General features: G+C 45.4%; 2 protein-coding genes across 4 annotated transcripts in view; both read right to left on the bottom strand.

The window, feature by feature from the left end:
* COMMD1 (copper metabolism domain containing 1) overlaps positions 1-12,191 on the bottom strand; it is an 84,931-nt gene extending 72,740 nt beyond the window's left edge. For both annotated transcript variants that reach the window (XM_069852961.1, XM_069852962.1), the window contains exon 1: positions 11,961-12,191. In XM_069852961.1, the coding sequence (XP_069709062.1) occupies positions 11,961-12,134 (174 nt within the window). In that variant the 5' untranslated portion in view covers positions 12,135-12,191. The remainder of the gene's footprint in view (positions 1-11,960) is intronic.
* Positions 12,192-14,668: 2,477 nt separating this feature from the next.
* CRLS1 (cardiolipin synthase 1) lies at positions 14,669-19,909 on the bottom strand. 2 transcript variants are annotated; one of them, XM_069852945.1, is made up of 7 exons: positions 19,655-19,907; positions 18,583-18,720; positions 17,974-18,103; positions 17,419-17,504; positions 16,968-17,036; positions 16,546-16,637; positions 14,669-14,987 (listed from the first exon to the last, which is right to left on the bottom strand). In XM_069852945.1, exons 1-7 carry the CDS (start codon positions 19,865-19,867, stop codon positions 14,900-14,902), a joined length of 816 nt encoding a protein of 271 aa, XP_069709046.1. In that variant the 5' UTR covers positions 19,868-19,907; the 3' UTR covers positions 14,669-14,899. The 2 variants fall into 2 exon arrangements, with proteins under 2 accessions (XP_069709046.1, XP_069709047.1); XM_069852946.1 differs by lacking the exon at positions 14,669-14,987 and adding an exon at positions 16,031-16,097 and having other exon boundaries at positions 19,655-19,909.
* Between the last annotated feature and the right edge of the window lie 619 nt (positions 19,910-20,528).

Here is a 20,528-nt window from a genome sequence, read left to right as displayed (position 1 = left end):
AAAACTAAAGGGTACATATACGAACAGCTTGTTGCAACAGAATATATACTGCACTTGAACAAGAAATGGCAAAAAGAATATAAAAGAACAGCACATCTGATGCGACAGCCTGAAGAGAGACAACAAAGCCATGTGTAAATGTCAGACAGGGAATAAAAATGTCTATTGCTTACTTGCCTTTTACACAGATACTACTTCAGTGTCTGCACATACCTTCAGAACATGTTTCACAGTTTACAGAGACTGCAAAGAATGGGAAGAAAAAACTACCCACCAAGCTGAGGTAGAAATCTTTTGGCAGATATCCCAAAACATCTCAACCAGAAAAAAATCTAACCTTATTTGGAAAAAACACAGAATTTCACTCAAACTATATTTGTATTGCCACTTTTTATTGTTAGGAGGAAGGGAGAGATATGAAAAGTAGGCTCTCAGAAATACATTAACTTACGCGAAACAAGATCATTACCAAAATATTTTAAGAAATAATTAGAAAAATATTTTAAGTCTAAAAATTGTTCATAAAAGATGGCTATTATTTCACATTTACTTTGCACAGTATATTTTATGTCTTCTTTCAGTGAGATTCTGCTGTAATGTGTTTTTACTTACATGGAATCACACATAGAACAGCATTGTTAAGAGGTAAATATAGAAGATGCCAAGGAATTAGCGGTATAAAAAACAGACTCCAAGATCACTGTTACCTTTAGAATTGAAACACACAGTCCTCAAGGAGAGCAGATAAACAGATACTGAACTCCTTGGGGAGCTGAGAAAGAGGAAGGAGTTACAAGCTTGCTATACAGCTATAAAACTACCCACTTATAAGGGATCAAGTCCTGTGAATCAGATCTTTGGCTATCAGCTGTAAACAAGTGCTTGTACACAGAAAATAAAGTGAAAGGTAAATCCCACTGGCTTGGTTCAAACAGTCCAATTTTAAATCACTGGGTGGCTAAAAGAAGTAAAGGATGATTCGGTTTCCTTATACGATTCGTAAGATTTAGTTTCCTTATATATGACTACTATAATCAATGTAATACAATTAAGGAAACCTACTCCGCTTAATCTTCAGGTGTTCAAGATATCTAACAAAAATGCCCCCCACCCCCCCCAATTGGTGACCAGACTGGAAGAAATCCAGAGAGCACAAGCTGCAAAATGGACTAATTCTAGCCACACCGCATTTTTACCGCTCTTAAGTTTTTGGCATTGTCAGGTGGTTTTTTTAACCAGTTGTTGGATATACTGCATCCAGTTGCTACAAACCAGTACAGTAGAAAACCTAATGTATGTCATGCCAAGACTGTAGCTGCTAAGGAATGGAAAATTTCAGATGCTCAGCTTGTAAAAAGGTCGACTTGTGTCACCCAAATTTCCTTTTCATATGTTAGCTGTGAACTTCAGCGGCTCAAGTGATTGCCACAACTCTGTATCTCTGACAGGGTGTTGGTTATCCACTGCATTAACCGCCCTTTCTGTTGTACTCTTCTTGCACTGAACTGTCCATGAGATGAGCATCTATGCCTTAACAGAGGCAATTATGCTCACCCCAATGTCAAGGATCCATTGACTACTCTTTTTTACCTAATAAGGCTAATCTTCACTTGCAATGAAAAAACATATGTATATTTGAAGAAGGACAGAAGTCTATTATCTGCTCAGCTGCGTGGCAGCCTCATGTGAGACTGGCAAGGTTGGACTAAGGATTTTTATTCCATTGCCAACATCATTATTCTCCTGAAACAAGCAAGCACTAATATTCCTTCACAACAGTTGTAACAGAGACAACCTTAAAGGTATCGTATAATAAAGAATATAATTTCAGTATACAGCCTTTCCTTTCCTTTTAGTCCTGCTGCATGCATCAAATTTCTAAAGAAGAGGAAACTCAAGTTCTCCTCTTTTCATAAGCCACATTTAAAGAGGAAAGACAACTCATACTCCTCCAGAAATCCCTAGAGCTGAGATGATGGCAGTGAACTTCAGCATTTCCCCTACACTTTAGGGAATAGGGAATCGACCATTAGTGTTACTGAAACAAAGGCATGAAACTACATGTGAAACCTAAGGGAGTCTTTTTCCCTTTTCAAATATGCTCCATACAGCATGTGTTTGATGAATACTAATTAAGTATAGCAGAAGCATTTAATTTGTAGTAATGAACTTCAAAGGCAAGCTCTAACTCCCTAGTCTTCAGAACAGACTCTTGTTAAAGTCAAAAGAAATACGGCAGGGATCAGACTAGACTAATGAATTTCAGCATAATCAATACACTTACTTTGCTGTGCACACACAAATATGTAACTTATGCTAATCGTACCGGGGGGCTGAGAGAGGAGGGAAATAAAGAGCAAATCCAAAACTTGCTGCTGTAATTAATGACAAAAATACTACTTACTGGGAAAATTTCTATAAATGCAACAAACTAAACAATACATTTGGATGGGAAAAGAGAAGTCAACAGGATACAGAGCATCGCGATCACCAGGGAATCCAACTTTCTCAGCAGCACACTGTTCAGGAAGTCCATTCACACACAATTAGCAGATTTTCAGTAGGGTATTTTAAACTAAGACGTAATGCAGAGTCATTATAAACAAGAAGAGCAGGCACTGACCTGTCTGCTCTAGATATGACAGGTAGGGCAGCCCCCACCTCCACAAGTAGGACAAAGAAACTAGATCCCTACCTGCAGAGATATAATCAATGCTGTAATTGAGGAAAAACACAGAGACTTGCTTCTCGTTTGGGCAATACAGAGAATACCACACCGACTGCTCACCAATGACGCAGGTCTGCTGACGTCTTTTAATTTACCATTTTTCCACAGATAAAAACATAAAAATATAATATCAAGTAAACTATCAATTGTAATGTAAGCCATTTCTACTAAAGTGGCATAGTTATACTGGAAGTTTACAGTCTCAAATGAAATAAGTCTCTGAGTTATATACAACTGACTAAATGAACATGGGAGCCCTCCTGTTTCTGCCTGTCTTTGGGACTTGCACTCCTCGTCACAAAGTAGTTGGAATGCTATCAGGTTTGTAATGAAGAGGGACAGATGGGAATCACTGCTCACAGCCCATTGTTTAAATAACAGCCCAATTCACATAGATCTGCGCACAGTGCAGAATACCATCATGTCCACGTCCCATGGCTAAAAGCAAAAACATCACTTTCTACAGGACTCTTCAATAATTAAAACAGCAATGAAAAAACATATTCTAAATATGAAAAGCTTTAGCTTCATATAAACACCTAGTTTTGCAACTGCAGAAATCACAGAAGAATAAGCATTTAAAAATTCCAGAATTATGCACACATACTGTTGTTTGTAGCTGGCACATACAAGCAATAAATTGCTGCTCTAGCTAGCAAAGAGCTGATCTTACCATTCCTGTTGATGTCCTTCAACCATGTAACACCCTGCAGCCAACCTGCCTCTCCAATTCGTTCTTTGGAAGAACTTCCTCCTGTACTTTATGCTACTCCTACAACAGCCAGCTGCACCAGTCCTTGTTTGAACTGACTGTGCATACGCATACCAAAAATCTAAAATAGCTCAGACTGGAAGCACTAATAAGAAAGCTTTGGGACAGTACCCATGAACATTTTCATCAATACAGCAGGTGCAAGACCAAATAAATACTCAATTTTCTACCCTCCTAAAAGGATGCTATAATAGGGAAAAAGAAGAAACAATAACTGTAGGTTTATACACTCAGAAAAGAACATGTATGCTGCAACACCAGACACCGCAGAGACAGCAATCTAGTTGTGTTCAGTGTAGCGAGCTATATAATACCGGTGCCTTACTAAACTGAAAAAAAAAAAAAGACTAGGATTGTTATTTAGTTGCTGCAGGCAAACAACTGTTGAGATAATAACCATTTCCTCCTCTATGTTCAAATACAACACCACAGACATTACCTCCCTCCCAAAATCCTGTGCAAAGCAACTGTTAGTATATTTTTGCCTGGCAATAACAAACAGAACCATAGAATCACTGAGTCTGGAAAAGCCCTCTAAGATCAAGTCCAACTGTCAGCCCAACACCACTGTGCCTACAAAACCATGTCCCGAAGTGCTGTATCTACACACCTTTTGAAGACCTCCAGGAATGGTGACTCTGCCACTTCCCTGGCAGCCTGTGCCAATGCTTTACCTCTCTTTCAGTAAAGAAATTTTTCTTAATATCCAATAAAAACTTCGCTCGATGCAACTTGAGGCCATTTCCTCTCATGCTGCCACTTGTTACTTGGGAGGAAAGGCCAACACCTGCCTCATCACAACCTCCTTTCAAGTAGTTTTAAAGAGCAGTAAAGTTTCCTCTCAGCATCCTTTACTCTAGGCTACACAGTCCCAGTCCCCTCAACTACTGCTCCTACAGAATATTTGTTCTCCAGACTCTTCACCAGTTTTGCCATCCTTCTCTGGTCGCACTCCAGCAGCTCCATATCTTTCTTGTACTGAGGGGCCCAAAGGTGCAGCCTCACCACTGCCAAGCATAGTGGGATCACTTCTCTGGTCCTGCTAGCCGCATTGGTTCTGATACAAGCCAGGATGCTGTTGGCCTTCTTGGCCACCCGGGCATAGTGCTGGCTCATATTCAACCAGCTGTCGACCGGCACCCTCAGGTCCTTTTCCACCGAGCAGCTCTCGAACCACTCTTCCCCAGGCCTGTAGCATTGCATGGGTCTGTTGTGGCCCAAGTGCAGGACCTGGCACCTGGCCTTGTTGAACCTGATATAGTTGACCTCAGCCCACAGATCCAGCCTGTCCAGGTCCTTCTGCAGAGCCTTTCTTCCCTCAAGCAGATCAACATTCCCACCCAACTTGGTGTTGTCTGCAAACTTACCGAGGGGGCACTCAATGTCCTCAACCAGAACACTGATAACGATATTAAATAAGACTGGCCCCAACCCTGAGTTCTGGGGAACACCCCCAGCCAGATTTAACTCTATTCACAACTCTCTGGGCTTCACCATCCAGACAGTTTTTTACCCAGCAATTGTACAATTACCCAGCAAAACACAATTATTCATAATAAGCACAGTGATTTCCTGGAGTGAAAGGTAGGATGTGTAGCTGGGTAGAAAGCACCTCATATGGACACAGTACTTGCTAGCACTGCTTTACTAGCAACTTGTTTCCTTTTACTGGAATTGAGAAGAATTAACATACTTACTGAGTCATCCTTTCAGTTAGTAGGTGCAGGCACAACTGCACTTCTAAGTGGCAGAAAGCACGCAGTCTCTCTTGTTAACTCCTCCCTAGTCATTTTATCTCAGTCTTTGGACAGAGGCTGTTCTGCCTCTCAGCCTTGCAAAAGCTTGGACAATCGCACTGTTCAAAAGTTCATGACTCAGCTCACCCATTTGAGGAATCACAAGGTATCTGGGGAGAGGGAAGAATGACAACTCTCTTTCCTTATTAGAAAATGTGAGAAGCCATTTACTTCCCACCAGTGGCTGACAGCGGAAGCCCTAAGCAGGAGTGTGAAGGGCTTTATGGACAACACGTGCTAACAGCACTGGTAGCCTCCACAGTTTGCTGGTGCTCCCCCAGAGCATTCTTACACACCAAGGGATTTTATCCTCTAGTGGCACCAAGTTTCTGCCCCACAAGCCTTTAAGTCACATTTTGATCAAAAGATCTCTTATTCAACAGATATTCTCAGAAAAAGACAGAAAAAGTAATTGCTAGAAATACCCGAGCATTTCACAATATAGAAATAGCTTCAAGATGGGACTTACACACACCGCGTAGGCCAGTGGCACAGCAGAGCCAAACAACAGTGGTATCAGCAGCCTCTTGGCTCAACCAGTGAGAGCAAAATGAAACATGAGAGTCATTAGGAAACCTGGCAGAAATACCAGCATGATTTCTAGTGACAGTGACCAATGGCAGAGGTCTAGTGAATGTTACAAAGCCTATGCATAAAGTTTGAGTGCATCTTATATGTTGGATATCAAGCTCTTTGTTCTCACAGATTACTTGCTCAGGGTCTGATTAATATTTTACCAATGACATACCAGTACATTTATTACAGATGGTGACACCCTCAGTATTTGTGAAAATAAATACTTATAAATAAAATGTAATAAAATATTTAGACGCCTCACGCTGAAATTTTTATTGTCATTTAGCCAATGTACAGTTTGTTCTGAAGCAGAAGAGCACGCCAGGACACTTCTAACACATTAGCAAATGATCCCGTTCAATAAATCCAATAGCCTACTGCCACCTAAAGGAAAAGGGTGGAATTATTCCAGACGTAAACCAACTTACTACCAGTGGAACTAATACAGTAAATTAAACATACGTAAGGAGGAGACAAATATAGTATTTTAATCAGGATGAAGAAGTCTTTGAAAATCAAAACAATCTGGGGGTGGGAATTTGCAAAAGCTGATCAACCCAGTTTCTGAATGTTGTGAGACCTTATGCAACTGGAGGCTGTGAAGTATGAAGGCAGAAGGCAAAAACAACTGAGAAAACTTTGAAAGGGTACAGCTGTCCACGGCCAGCCCTCCTATGGCTTTGTTCTACCAACAAGGATATTCCACGCAAGAAAAGGAACCAGATTTTAAAACAAAACAAAGCAACAAAAAAAAAAAACAAACACCCCAAAACCACCAGGAAAAATACCTCAAAAGAGTAAATTTCCCTAGCAGTAAATCTACTAAGGTAGTATAATTTCTCTACAAAATAAATTCTCCACTTTTAGAAAGAGGTCAGATGATTCATGCACAGTCAGCAGATCTACGGGCAGGAAAGGAAACAGCTGTAAGAAGCAGACAGACCGCCACGACATCTCATAGAAATACAAACCCCAGACTACTCTATATACAAACCAGGGGAAAAGAAATAGTTAAATGCATATTGCTGCAGTAAATAGGATACACTTGTGGGGCCCTTATTCATTGCCATGCTTTTCACAGGTGCCATGCTTTGCACAGGGAGAACTGAGGAGGGTAAAATGAAGTCCTTCACCTTATTTATACTCAGCTCTCATAGAAGCAAGTGGTTGATTTATGGTACAGATCTATGATTACCACTTAGAAGACATGAAGTACCACAGCAATTAAGTTACAAGGGCAATGAATCTTTCTGCTTCTAACCATCAAGGTGACGGGTGTCAGAGAAAAAATCCTCAAGAGACAGGAATGAGGATTCATCCCATCCAATTTAGGTGCTTACGTTCCCTATAAAGTCAACAGAAGACAGTATAAGACATGTAATCTTTTCCACATTGACCATACCAAGGGCCTGGGCTTCTAAATGAGGTATTTGAGAATAAATAGTATGGCCACCTGTCAAAAGAATGTATTTGGTGCAATCAGGCATTATCAACAATAGAGAGGTAAAAGTTACTTATCTTCTTCTGAACTTCAGATGCAGAATACTGCACACAAGAGAAATGGCTGCAGAAACACGTACTCTGACTTTTTGTTGCTATTCTGATGTTTGGTCCCCTTCCTCCACCACCCAGAGGAGAAAGGAAAAAATAAAACCACAAAAAGATAACACAAACATTGCTGTTAACCTTTTAATCGTGCAGATTTTCCACAGTATTTTCATTAAATACAAAGTCTGGAATGAGTTTGCTCAGAAATTCATATACAACTAACAAGGAAGGAACAACAACCTGAAGGCTGTAGAGAGGAGGGAGCTAGCTTCTTCTCCCAAGTGACAGGGGACAGGACAAGAGGGAACGGCCTCAAGCTCCACCAGGGGAGGCTCAGGCTGGACATCAGAAAAAAATTTTTCACAGAAAGGATCGTCGGGCACTGGAACAGGCTGCCCAGGGAGGTGGTTGAGTCACCTTCCCTGGAGGTGTTTGCAAGACGGGTGGATGAGATGCCGAGGGGCATGATTTAGTGGCTGATAGGAATGGTTGGACTCAATGATCCTGGAGGTCTTTTCCAACCTAGTGATTCTGTGAACACAAACCTTTGACTGGAGCTTGCTCCTTCAGGTTCTGGAGAGACCAGCATCCAAAATGTATGTCCAAAGACTTGAGATCTAAGATGTTGCAAGCACAGAGGAACACCTCTGAAGTTTGCTGTTTACAGCAAATAGAATATAACACCAAAACCAACCCACATTTAAATTCACAGAGATACTAAAAGTATTCCAGGCAACTCTCTGAAGTACACGCATACGTGTTTTGCAGTTCTCAGCTGCTTAAAGGTTTAGTTAAGCAACTTGCAGGGCCAATATTTTCCCCTCACCCTCTCCCTGCCACATTATTCAAACAAAAGCAAACAGCTCATACCATATTCAGTTTACGCAAGAGGCAGGGATTTGCAGGCTAGCTGCAAGAACTGAAAAGGAAGTATCACAAATAATAGCCAGGACAACGGATCTTTCCACTAGGTAGATGGAGGGAGAGGAAAACAAGTTAAAGCCTCCCTGCTTCCAAAGCACAAAATGACCAGAAAGCCAAGGGAACTTCCAGGATGCTCTAGAACACATCCTGAAAGTATCAACAGGACATCGATATCACCTCTTTAAGCCACCCACTAGAAATAGGGTGTATTTGTTTCTTTTCCTAAAAGAATACAATAGAGCAGAAAGCCATCTCTTTTTTTTTTTTTTTTTTCTTTCCAGTTATACTGTCAGGTAGAACTCAAAACATCCTGGCTCTTAGCCACGGATTCAGACACTAATCCTCATTGGGCTTTAGTTCCTGCACTCTGATAATGCAGGTAGGTCACTGCCACCTCAGGAGACACAGCACAGAACAGGCAGCGTGTCCAGCTCTGAGAAGTTCCAGTTCTCTTCCTGCTAAATCTACAGCCACTGATCCCATTTTATGTCAGTATACCAGCAAAATAGCTTGCTACTGAAGAAAGAGCACACCTTGTATCCTGCTTCTCTTCACTCCTGGCTACGTAGTCCCAATTGTCTCCTTTAGTAATCTCTGATGCTAATCAGATCTCTGTCATGAAACAATTTAAACTCTGAAGTTTTGCAGAAATTCTCTTTTCTTTCCTCCTTTTGAGTTATTCAATAATCCAACAGAAAATGGCCAGCTCACACAGCAGCCCAGAAAGCACCATTGCAGTCAAAAGGTGAGAAGAAGTGGCAGCAGATGGGGCAAGAGGGGTGAGGTGCCCCATTTTGGCAACGGTACCTCCAGCTGGCATACTGCACCTTGCTGAGCAGGCGGCAGATCTGCCTGCTCTGCCCACCGCAGTGCTTCTCTCCACGCACAAGCAGCACTAAAGAAATACCAGATTGCAGCAGCGCATTTTACACGCTGCTCGACCTGTTCTTTACTCGACCCACAAAGACTGCTAACAGCACTGTGGGCACAGCACAGCTATGAGACCAAGCTGTGTTCTCCGCCAAATCTGGTGACACTGCACTTAACCAGTCAGTCATTTCAAGCAGGAGTTAACGGTTCATCTACTGTGCTCACGTGCATGTTTGCACTGACATACTGACTCCTGATACAGAAGCAGCAATATAGAAAAAAAAAAAAGACATTTTACACTCATTTTTCTCTTTATACACTTACTTTTGACTTTGTAACAAATAAGAACACAGATCAAAGCAACCAAAGCCAACTTCTTTTAAGTTTTCTGACACTTTTTCATCATACAAACACAAGGTAATACCAGATATTCTTTAGACAGTGTTAATTTCACAGAATCACAGAACGGGTTGGGTTGGAAGGGACCTTAAAGATCATCCAATTCCAACTTCCCTGCCATGGGCAGGGACACCTCCCACCAGACCAGGCTGCCCAAGGCCCCATCCAACCTGGCCTTGAAAACCTCCGGGGATGGGGCAGCCACAGCTTCCCGGGGCAACCTGTGCCAGTGCCTCACCACCCTCATCGAGAATTTAAGAGACAGTGTTTTGAAACAAAAATAACTACTGATTCTCAGCAATACAAACAGTATGCAGTAAAGAAGAATGCACAGCGAGCCAACATGCTACATATTTAATTGTATGCAAAAAGGACACTTCAGAAAGAGAAAAAGTGTAAAAACCTTACTGCTAAGTAGAGGGGATTTCTTTTTAAAAATGATCCAGCCAGACTTATGCTGTGGCACTGGGTTGTGCTTCCCACAGGTGGGCGCACATAAACCTGCTGGCTCCACAGCAGGGGCGGACAGTTTCCCTGTTGTACTCCTGAGCAAACTAATATGAGCTGCTATGTAGAATGCAGCATCCATTCTAATGCCTAATCTAATCGTAGAAATCAATGAACAGTAAAGTCCTCATTTTGTGATATTTAAGGGATAAAAAAATGAAGGCTGCAGAAGACTGCCAGCTGGCCAGCACTTCAAGAGCCAAAAAAGATGGGTGGTCAAGATAACCCTTATTTTGAAGCTTATATGGAAACTTCAAAGGGGGGCGAGGTGCCAACAAAATTGGGTAAGGGGCTGCTTGGCAGACCTCAGACTGAATAAAGGACTGTGGGGATCATGTGCAAGAGGGAGGCTACCTATTATAACTAGTATTGGGAATTGTGATTAATATGCATGATTTCTACAAGAAATATCATAGAATCATAGAATCCCTAGGCTGGAAAAGACCTTTGAGATTATCAAGTCCAACTGCACTCGTCCACTACTAAATCATATCCCTAAGTACTTCATCCACCTGTCTTATAAACATCTCCAGGGATGAGGACTCAAACATCTCCTGGGCAGCCTGTGCCAGTACCCAATAACCCTTTGGGTGAAGAAATTTTTCCTAACATCCATTCTAAGCTCCCCCTGATGCTGCTTAAGGCCATTCTTCCTTGTCCTATCACCTGTCACTTGGGGAAAAAGACCAACACCCACCTCTCTACAGCCTCCTTTCAGGGAGTTGTAGACAGTGATAAGGTCTCCCCTCAGCTTCCTCTTCTCCAGGCTAAACAACCCCAGTTCCCTCAGCCGCTCCTCATAACATTTGTGCTCCAGACCCTTCACCAGCTTCGTTGCCCTCCACTGGACAAGCTCTAGCACCTTGATGTCTTTCTTGTAGTGAGGGGCCCAAAACTGAACATGGCATTCGGGGTGCAGCCACACCAGTGCCGAGTACGGGGGCAGAATCACTTCCCTGGTCCTGCTGGCCATGCTGATACAAGCCAAGGTGCTGCTGGTTTTCTTGGCCACCTGGGCACGGTGCTGGCTCACATTCATCTGGCTGTCGACCAACACCCCCAGGTCTTTCTCTGCCAGGCAACTTTCAAGCCAGTCTTCCCCAAGCCTGTAGCTGCACAGGGTTGTTGTGCCCAGGTGCAGAACTTGGCACTTGGCCTTGTTGAACCCCATGGACTGGCCTTGGCCCATCGATCCAGCCTGTCCGGATCCCTCTGTAGAGCCTCCCTACTCTCAAGCAGATTGACACTTCTGCCCAGCTTAGTGTCATTTGTGAACTTACTAAGGGTGCACTCAATGCCCTCACCCAGATCATCAGGAAAGACATTGAACAGGCCCGGCCCCAACACTGAACCCCGGAGAACACCCGCAGAGGGAATGGCCTCAAGCTCCGCCAGGGGAGGTTCAGGCTGGACATTAGAAAAAAAATCTTCACGGAAAGGGGCACTGGGCACTGGCACAGGCTGCCTAGGGAGGTGGCTGAGTCACCTTCCCTGGAGGTGTTTAAGGCACGGGTGGACGAGGTGCTGAGGGACATGGTTTAGTGTTTGATAGGAATGGTTGGACTCGATGGTCCAGTGGGTCTTTTCCACCCTGGTGATTCTATGATTCTATACACAGTAGGAATATCGATCCCCTCGTATAGCCGGTACCGAATAAAGAGAACACCTGCTTCTTACGACCCCCAATTGGTGTTAACAAGTTTCCCGATTTCGGTGACAGCCCGGACGGGGGCGAAAACCCCACCGCGGGGGACACCGCGACCCGTCTCCGTCCCAGGCAGCAGAGCCCGCCCTCCCGCTCCATCCCCTCTCGCTCGGCGGTGCCGCCCCGCCCCGGTACCTGCAGGAGGGCGCCCATCTTGTCTCGCAGCTCCTCCGGCGGCGCCTCGTGCCGGGGCTGCCCCCGCGGCGGCCCCTCCGCGCTGCCGGGGAACGCGGCCTGCGCGACGGCGGCCAGGAGCGCGCCCAACGCCTTCGGGCCCTCGGGCGGCGGCGGCTGCTCGGGCGCCGCCATGGCGGGTGGGGCGCGCGCGGTACGGCGGCCGCGCGGGGACAGCACGCTCCGGACCGCGACCGCCCGCCCCGAGCGCGCGCCCGCAGCGGCTTTAGAGAAGCGACCGCACGACGAACAGCGACACCCCCCCCGCCTCCCCCGGCTTCGAAGGTGAGCGGGGGGATGAAGAGGGAAGAGCCCATTCATCACAGCTCCCGCGGAGGACCTGACCGGGTACGAGAAATCTCTGCTTTCTAAACCGTTCCTTCCAGGTTACTAAACGCTCAGGTATTTTCATAGAATCATAGAATAACCAGGTTGGAAGAGACCCACCCGATCATCGAGTCCAACCATTCCTATCAAACACTAAACCATGCCCCTCAGCACCTCGTCCACCCGGGCTTTAAACACCTTCAGGGAAGGTGACTCCACCACCTCCCTGGGCAGCCTGTGCCAGTGCCCAATGACCCTTGCTGTGAAGAATTTTTTCCTAATGTCCAGCCTGAACCTCCCCTGGTGGAGCTTGAGGCCATTCCCTCTTGTCCTGTCCCCTGTCACTTGGGGGAAGAGGCCAGCTCCCTCCTCTCTGCAACCTCCTTTCAGGTAGTTATAGAGAGCAATGAGGTCTCCCCTCAGCCTCCTCTTCTCCAGGCTAAACAACCCCAGCTCTCTCAGCTAAGACTTGTGCTAAGACCAGCTTTGTTGCTCTTCTCTGGACTCACTCCAGAGCCTCAACATCCTTCTTGTGGTGAGGGGCCCAGAACTGAAAGCAGGATTCGAGGAGCGGTCTCACCAGTGCCAAGTACGGAGGGAGAATAACCTCCCTGGACCTGCTGGTCACGCTGTTTCTGATCCAAGCCAAGATGCCATTGGCCTTCTTGGCCACCTGGGCACACTGCTGGCTCATGTTCAGTTGGCTGTTGACCAACACCCCCAGGTCCCTCTCCTCCAGGCAGCTTTCTAGACAGACTTCTCCTAGTCTGCATAGGGTTGTTGTGCTCCAAGTGCAGGACCCGGCATTTGGCCTTGTTAAACCTCATGCTATTGGACTCTGCCCAGCGGTCCAGCCTGTTCAGATCCCTTTGCAGAGCCTCCCTACCCTCCAGCAGATCAACACTTCCACCCAGCTTAGTGTCACCCACAAACTTGCTAAGGGTGCACGCAATGCCTTCATCCAGGTCATTGATAAAGACATTGAACAGGGCTGGACTCAGCCCTGAGCCCTGGGGAACCCCACTTGTCACTGGCCTCCAGCTGGAGTTAACTCCATCTACCACCACTCTCTGGGCCCGGCCATCCAACCAGTTTTCCACCTAGGAGAGTGTGCGCCTGTCCAGGCCAGAGGCTGACAGTTTCTCAAGCAGAATGCTGTGAGAAACTCTGTCAAAGGCTTTACTGAAGTCCAGGAAGATACATCCACAGCCTTTCCCTCATCCAGCAGCCGAGTCACTTTGTCATAGAAGGTGATCGGGTTAGTTTGGCAACTAACCTGGCCTTTGCCCTCCATCCCCTCGCCCCAGAGGTGCAGGGTGGGTCACAAAACACAGGTGCGGTCACAAAACAGGTCCTAATAAAAACCAAGTGTTTTCTCTGCGCACCGTTCTATACAAGTTTGAATATAAAAAAGAAATATACACAAGCATACACAGTCACAAAAGAGACTGTGCACTCCCTCAACAGACAGCTGTAGCAGATTCTCTTCTGCTAATAACAGTGGTATCGTATACAACCCTATTTCAGTCATTTAAGCCCTTCATCGTTGCACTCTCTTTTATGACATCCAAGAAATATCACGCTGCTCAAAATTATAAAATGTAAGTTTATGATCAGCGTGATCTGTTCTGCCTAGGGCTTTATTCTGCATCTTTTCTGTAAACAGAGAACACACGCAAGCCCCTCTGACCCGGGAGGAATTACAGCATACACCTCCTGAAGCAAGAGCTACAGGCTGAATTAACTACAGTACAGTAGAGGCATCTGAAAGCTTCTTCCACTCTCTGTTCACTTGAACAATATTTAAAGTGTCCTTTTTCACCAATGGTATTTAGATTAAACAGCATCTTTAGAAGCTTTATAGATTCTGGAGATAGAGAACAGTTTCTCTCAGCCACCAGAAATAAATACAGACTCTTCCTTGTACAGCCAACCCTTCTGAGACTCCAGACTCTTCTCCGATAAGCACACTTCACTGATGCTTGTATTTGTAAAGAAAAGGGAGCAGGGTAGTAACGCTTCATGGCTTATCCATATCACACAGAACATAAAGTGAGATTCCCATCACTCGGGTTTGTATTCCTGAAGATGCTGTTCCTCGATGACACACTTTCTTCTGCTGCAAACTGAACTATGTAATCGAGTCCTAATAAGCAATGCTGCTTTACTGACTCGGGTTGGGGTACAAAGACAAATTTGTTCTTCTAATTACTTTTTCTTCTCAGATCTCAGCCAACTCAGCGCCTTGTATGAAGATGGCAAAGCTGGTGAAAAGTACATATTTTGACTACAAAAACAGCAAGACGTTTTTCAGAACGCACGTGGCAGCAACCAGTAACCTGTGTCTTTATGAATATTATTTATTTGTTTTCATAAACAACCTTAAACAAATTAAAAATACATCAAAAAGTCTCTATACATATACACAGTACATGTTCAAACTTTACTTCATTGTTATGCCATGATTTAAACAGAAAAATAAAGAGTTCTTGATCCAAAAGCCAGCTGTAACACAACCACCTTCAGTGGTGCAGCACAGCACGCTGCCAAGACGCGGCCCTTGCTGGAACACTTCATTTGTTATCTATCACCTGAACCGTTTTTCGGCCATAGTGGTAATAGCTGTACGCAGACGTTACCGTTGTGAAAGCTGTAACGCACCTTTGGGGAAAATAGTTCCTGTAAGTTACTTGAGTACAAGCACAATAATAAAAAGTGTTATTTTCAAGTGCCTTTTTCAGTACACAGACAAGGATTATGTCCTAACAGAAATGCAGTTTACATTTCACAGGCTGAAATTCCAATGCTAGATGGAGGATTAGACAAACAAAAGGACTGTCATCCAGCGCTATGTAGCATGCTTCTGGTTAACTGCGTGCTACACCAGATTTTTACCATATGAGCACTTGTTTTAGAGAAGAGAAGACAAAGATTCAGTATTTGTAGCCCACAAATTTTTTACCAGCTTGAGAACTGACTGATGTGAGAAACTACCCCTCGGTAGTATGAAAGGGATGTGTTCAAATCATACAAGACTTGAACTTTGCATTTTACCAAGTTCCAAAGCTAAAGCACAAGGGTCTGACTTCAGCTGCTTCTGTTCCCTTCCTAGAAGCTGGGTAATAATCATATACACTTCTACACAAGCAGTGCCCCTCTGTGTCGCAGGCTGACACCACTGCCCTCCCTGGACACACTGCCAGACTCATTCAGTTCATTTTTGAGGGTGCTCATACAGGACCTCACTAAGTTACACCCTAGATTCCTCCATTATTCTCAACATGATAACTCTCTTGCAGAGTCCCAGACGATTAGCATGGTAAGTGTCTTTTACAGATGCAATTCTAGATTTGGCTTTCCAACAGGACAAAAAAAACGGATTTACTGTTAAGATCAAGGTTCTTCCTTAAAAGCTTTGGGGATTGGTTGTGGTGTTTTCTCCCCTGCTTTTTCCTCCCCCCTTCTCTAAAGGAGAAGTAACAAGTGGATTTTCCCCTACTAAGTAATTCTACTAGCTGCTGTTCAGCCTCTTTGTTCTGAACTGTCACCTAACTGCCCGGAGAAAGAACTGCACCTCTAACACCTGTGGTCAGCTATAATTGAGATTCAGATCAGTTCAGATCTCTAATGACAGCAGTGCCAGAACAGCCGTTATTTAAGGCATTATATCCTCCTGCATGCCTGTTTTCATTTGATCCCTCCCCCTCCTTCCTATAGGCTAGCAGGAATCACTGAATTTCTTCAGGTGCTTTTCAAATAGGCTTCAGAAATCTAGATTTCAAGATAGCACATAAAGTATAAAGCAAAAATAAGAACATACTTCCTGTCTGGTTTTACTGACACCAAAATTGCTTTTTCAAGGACGTTTACAGCATAAGTAAATAAAGAATGCATACGGTCTTTCTTCTCACCCCATTCTTTTCTACTGATGAGTGTGTACTTTGCCCGTGTACACCATGTCTATTCTGAAGACTTGTTTCTTAGCTATTATTCCTGGGTCTCAACTAGTTTCATCTGACTACTTTTTGCTTGTTTAGTAAATTAAGTACCAATAAATATCTAGATCTTGCGTCAGTTAAGAACAAACACATGGAAATCCAGCAGTGTGGGCCTATTACATCATCTGGGCACAGTTTTTTTGTTCTACACAGTTAATCTCAATTACCGCTTTCTTTAGGAGTACATTAAATTATCTGAAAAAAACAGAAAGATAAGTTACCATAACGTCTGCAGATATATGCTGTCCACATAATTGAAAACCGGAGCTGCTAAAGAAGCTGCCACCAAAATTAGCTGAACCGCTGTATTCATCTGACAAAAGTAAAATAGGAAATGTGACTAAAATGAAGACAGATACTATGCAAGGAATACCAATATACACTTTTATTACTGACTTAAGTATTAGTCTATACACAGAAAATTTATTTAGAAACTTCTTTTAACAAAGCTTCTTAGACACTAGAAACCAGGATGTGCTCTCACAGAGCACAGCTGACAATCTTTCAGGATTTAAGCTGACCCCAAATTAAATTATCTGACACTATTTTGAATCTGTAAACAGTAGTAAACAGCTCCCCCCCCGCAACTTCACACCACCCATGAACTGAGGTGTTACCTTTTGTAATGAGCCACAGCTCTTACCTTGCTAATGAATGTTGGTTTTAACTGGGCAGTGGCATAACATGGGTTAAAATACCTACTGAGTGTTCTCTGTTGGGGGAGAAAAGAAGAAAAAAGGCAATTCTTCACAGGATACATAAAGTCAGGTGTAGCACTTCTGCTACTATTCTTATATGACTTAGACATCACACACAGGACAAAAGTTATCAGTAGCTCAGACTCCTCTTTATGAAGCCTATTTCATGAAATACTGTTCTGCTCACAAATTTATCTGGCAAAGAACAAGCACAGCACTCCATCTTAGGCTATCCACCCAAGGTCTGAGCAACCATCAAGCCTAAAGAAGAAAATCTCTTGGTTACAACTGTACTAAAAGCCTATTCATTTTTTTATACTTTCAAAAACACAGAAGATTTTATCAAAATAAAATGAGTACACGTTCATACAATTTTGTTGAATGCTATACACTTACCGGTGGAGAAAGAGTCTTGTATCGCACATAAAAAACAGCAGCAATGAGCGCTACATCCCTCAGGATAATCATGGAAGTAAGCGAAACTGAAAAATAAGCCAACAGAATCTAGTGAAAAATCACGCCCAGAATTAAAAAGAAAGCAAAGCATGAAACAAGCAGAAATAAACACCTTCAAAAGTTCTTCTCAACAACTTCTCAAGTATGACTGAAGATTTCTTTTTTTCTGGAAGGGTTTAATCCTAAGTCTTAAAACAAACCAGTCTATGATTTTTTTTTTTTTATATAGCTACTCACTACTTTCGCTTTAAAGAAAGTACATTTACAAATGGCAGTATATGCTGGTTGGCTTCATATATGGCAGCACATGCTTTTTGTGAGGTCTGCTGAGGAGAGCATTTTCTAAGTGTTTAACAGGAGCCAATAGCAAAGTGCAACTGAAAAAGTGAGAGCTCCCAGTTACCCAGTCTTCCTTCCAGAAACAGAAGACATTATTATACATAAAATGAGTTTCTTTACCTTATTTCATACAAGCAAGCAATGACATTTCCTCACCTGGGATAAGATTTGTACAAGTTAGGCTTACATAGAGCACACTGATGAGAATTTTATCAGCCAAAGGATCAAGAGCACTTCCCAAAGCCGATTTCTGATTAGCCCAGTTTCGTGCAATAAATCCATCCAACTAGAAAAAAAACAAAGTGTTTCTCTGTTAGAAAACAACACAAAAAAAATAGCTGATGTGCTACTGTTAGAGGTATTTCATGAATGACACCATACAATATATTTCATTTAGCTAAGATGAAATAACTGTGATCTACTATTTGTATCATACTTTTTTTGCATTACATTGCAGATTGTGGAAGTCTCTGGACACATTCAATTCACATTACTTAAAGAAAAAAAAAGAAACAAAAGTGAAAAAGGCCTGTGGCTGGTCAGGGAACCCAATATCCCCGACATGCTCCACCAGCACCACATCCCCTTTGGCTAAATGCAAGCTCTCTTCATAACAGTTCAAAGTATGCATACAAATATACAACTAATATAAAAAAGTAATCAGCTTATTCATTTGCATTCTACTTTGGACTCTAATTCTCAGCATCCATTAATGCGATGTTAACTCGTGCCCCAAAGTGTTTTGAAACCGATGTAGAGACATACCAAATCTGTCACGCCGGCCAGAACAAAGACACCTAGTGCAACGTTGAAATTTTCTTCGACAATCAAATAGCCTAAAACTGGTGCCAAACCCATCCGTGCCATTGAGAGGATATTTGGGATCGTCCAGGGGTTTTCATACTGTAAAGCAAGAAGGCAAAAACATCAGTCCAGGAAGACACACCCTAATGTAGCTGGTTACAGAGTTATTCAAGAAAAACATACGCTTTAAGTGGCAGAAACCAGAAAGCCTTCCAAGTCCTTGGAAGCAACCTGCTGTTTGCACAAGACACACGGACACCGCCAGAAACCAGTAAACATTAACTCAGCCTTCTAAAGGAGATCATGCTGCCTCAGAGCCAGAAAAAGCCACTGCCCAGCGGTAAATTTGGCCATGACACCTCTTTGGAGCAGGCAGGGTGCTCTGGGCATCAAGCCCTGCATGAGGGCTGTACCCCCTCACCCCAGCCCCTCCATGAAGGCCAAAAGCTTCCCTGGCCCCACGAGGCCAGAACCTGGCTTGAGACACTCATAACTCCCCACCTCGGCTTCCCAGGCCCAGAACCCACCCTGGGACCCACAGATCCCCCGTCCTGGCCCCCCAGACCCAGAATCCAGCCCATGCTCCTCATATTCCCCAGCCCCCCCAGGCCAGAACATGGTTCGGGAGCCCCATCCTGCCAGCCCCTGAGCCCGGAACCCAGCTTGCATCCCCCATACCTCCCCACCTCAGTCCCCCGAGCCCAGAACCCAACTCGGGACAGAACCCATATGCCCCTGGCCTGCCCAAGCCCAGAATCCAGCTCGGACCACCCATACCCCACTCAGCCCCGAACCTAGCTCGGGCCCCCATTTCCCCCAAGCCCCCATTTCCCCCAAGCCCCTGAGCCCATAACCTTAACCTAGGACCCCCATAACCTAGCTCCGGCTCTTCAACCAGTCTTAGGTCACCATACCGCCCCACCTCAGTCCCACGAACCCAGAACCCGGCCCGGGACCCCAATATCCCTCCTGCCCCGCCCCCCTGAGCCCAGAACCCGGCTCAGGCTCCTCACATCCCCCGTGTGCCACCCACCAGCTCAGCGCGGCGGCCCCGGGGAGGCTGCGGCGGCCCAGCCCCACCGCCACCGGCCCCGCCGCTGAGAAGGCGCCGGAGCAACCGCCGGTGCTCGCTCAGAGCGGGCGCCTTCCCCGCCGCCAGGCAGAAGGCGGCGCCGCCCGGCCGCCCGCGCCCCGCTCGGCACAGCAGCGCCCCAGCCGCCCTGCCCAGCCAGGCGGCGGCCAGCATGGCCGGGGAGGCTCTGGCCGGGGAGAGGCTCTACCCGCGGCCCCTACGCGCGGTGCGGGCCCGCCGCCATCCCGCCGCGCGCGGGGCTGCCCCGCCGGCGCTTTACGGCAGCCCCTTCCCCCGCCGCCGCGCGCGTTTTGCGGCAGCCCCCTCCCCGCGGCGACGCGCGCTTTACGGCAGGCGGCGGCGGAGGGGAGGGTTACGTGGCGGCGGCGTGAGGCAGCGGTGGGGGGTCCGCTCTGCCACGTCCTCTCTCCCGCCGGCGTGGGGGCCGTCGTGCCGCCGCTCGGGGCCGCGGACGCGGCCCCGAGCGGCGGCACGACGGCCCCCACGCCGGCGGGCGGCTCCGGCCCGTAACACTCACTTTGGAGCCCTTTGTCAGGGCTGAGAACGTGAGGCAGCGTTCTCCCATCAATCGTGTGCAGCGAGACGAGGCCGCAGTTTAGCACAAATCGTTCCTCTTGGGAGACGTTGTCATTTGCAACCTTGAAGAGGAGCCCAAGGAGTCTTAAGAGCGCGCACTAGAAGGGGGAGTTGAAAAATTCAACTGTGAGGGAGACCTACGGCCTCTGCCAGGGGAGATTTAGAATCATAGAATCATAGAATAACCAGGTTGGAAGAGACCCACCGGATCATCGAGTCCAACCATTCCTATCAAACA

The sequence above is a fragment of the Phaenicophaeus curvirostris genome, chromosome 2, assembly GCF_032191515.1.
Source record: "Phaenicophaeus curvirostris isolate KB17595 chromosome 2, BPBGC_Pcur_1.0, whole genome shotgun sequence".
Lineage (NCBI taxonomy): Eukaryota > Metazoa > Chordata > Aves > Cuculiformes > Cuculidae > Phaenicophaeus > Phaenicophaeus curvirostris.
This window is presented reverse-complemented; position numbering and strand designations above follow the sequence as displayed.

Excerpts from the sequence above, each read along its gene's own strand:
- CRLS1 (XM_069852945.1), bottom strand. The coding sequence starts at position 19,867 with ATGCTGGCCGCCGCCTGGCTGGGCAGGGCGGCTGGGGCGCTGCTGTGC. Across the intron at positions 18,721-19,654 it reads GGGGCCGCCGCGCTGAGCTG|TATGAAAACCCCTGGACGAT; the intron begins GTGGGTGGCACA and ends CTTGCTTTACAG. Across the intron at positions 14,988-16,545 it reads ATATATCTGCAGACGTTATG|GTGCGTTACAGCTTTCACAA; the intron begins GTAACTTATCTT and ends TTTTCCCCAAAG.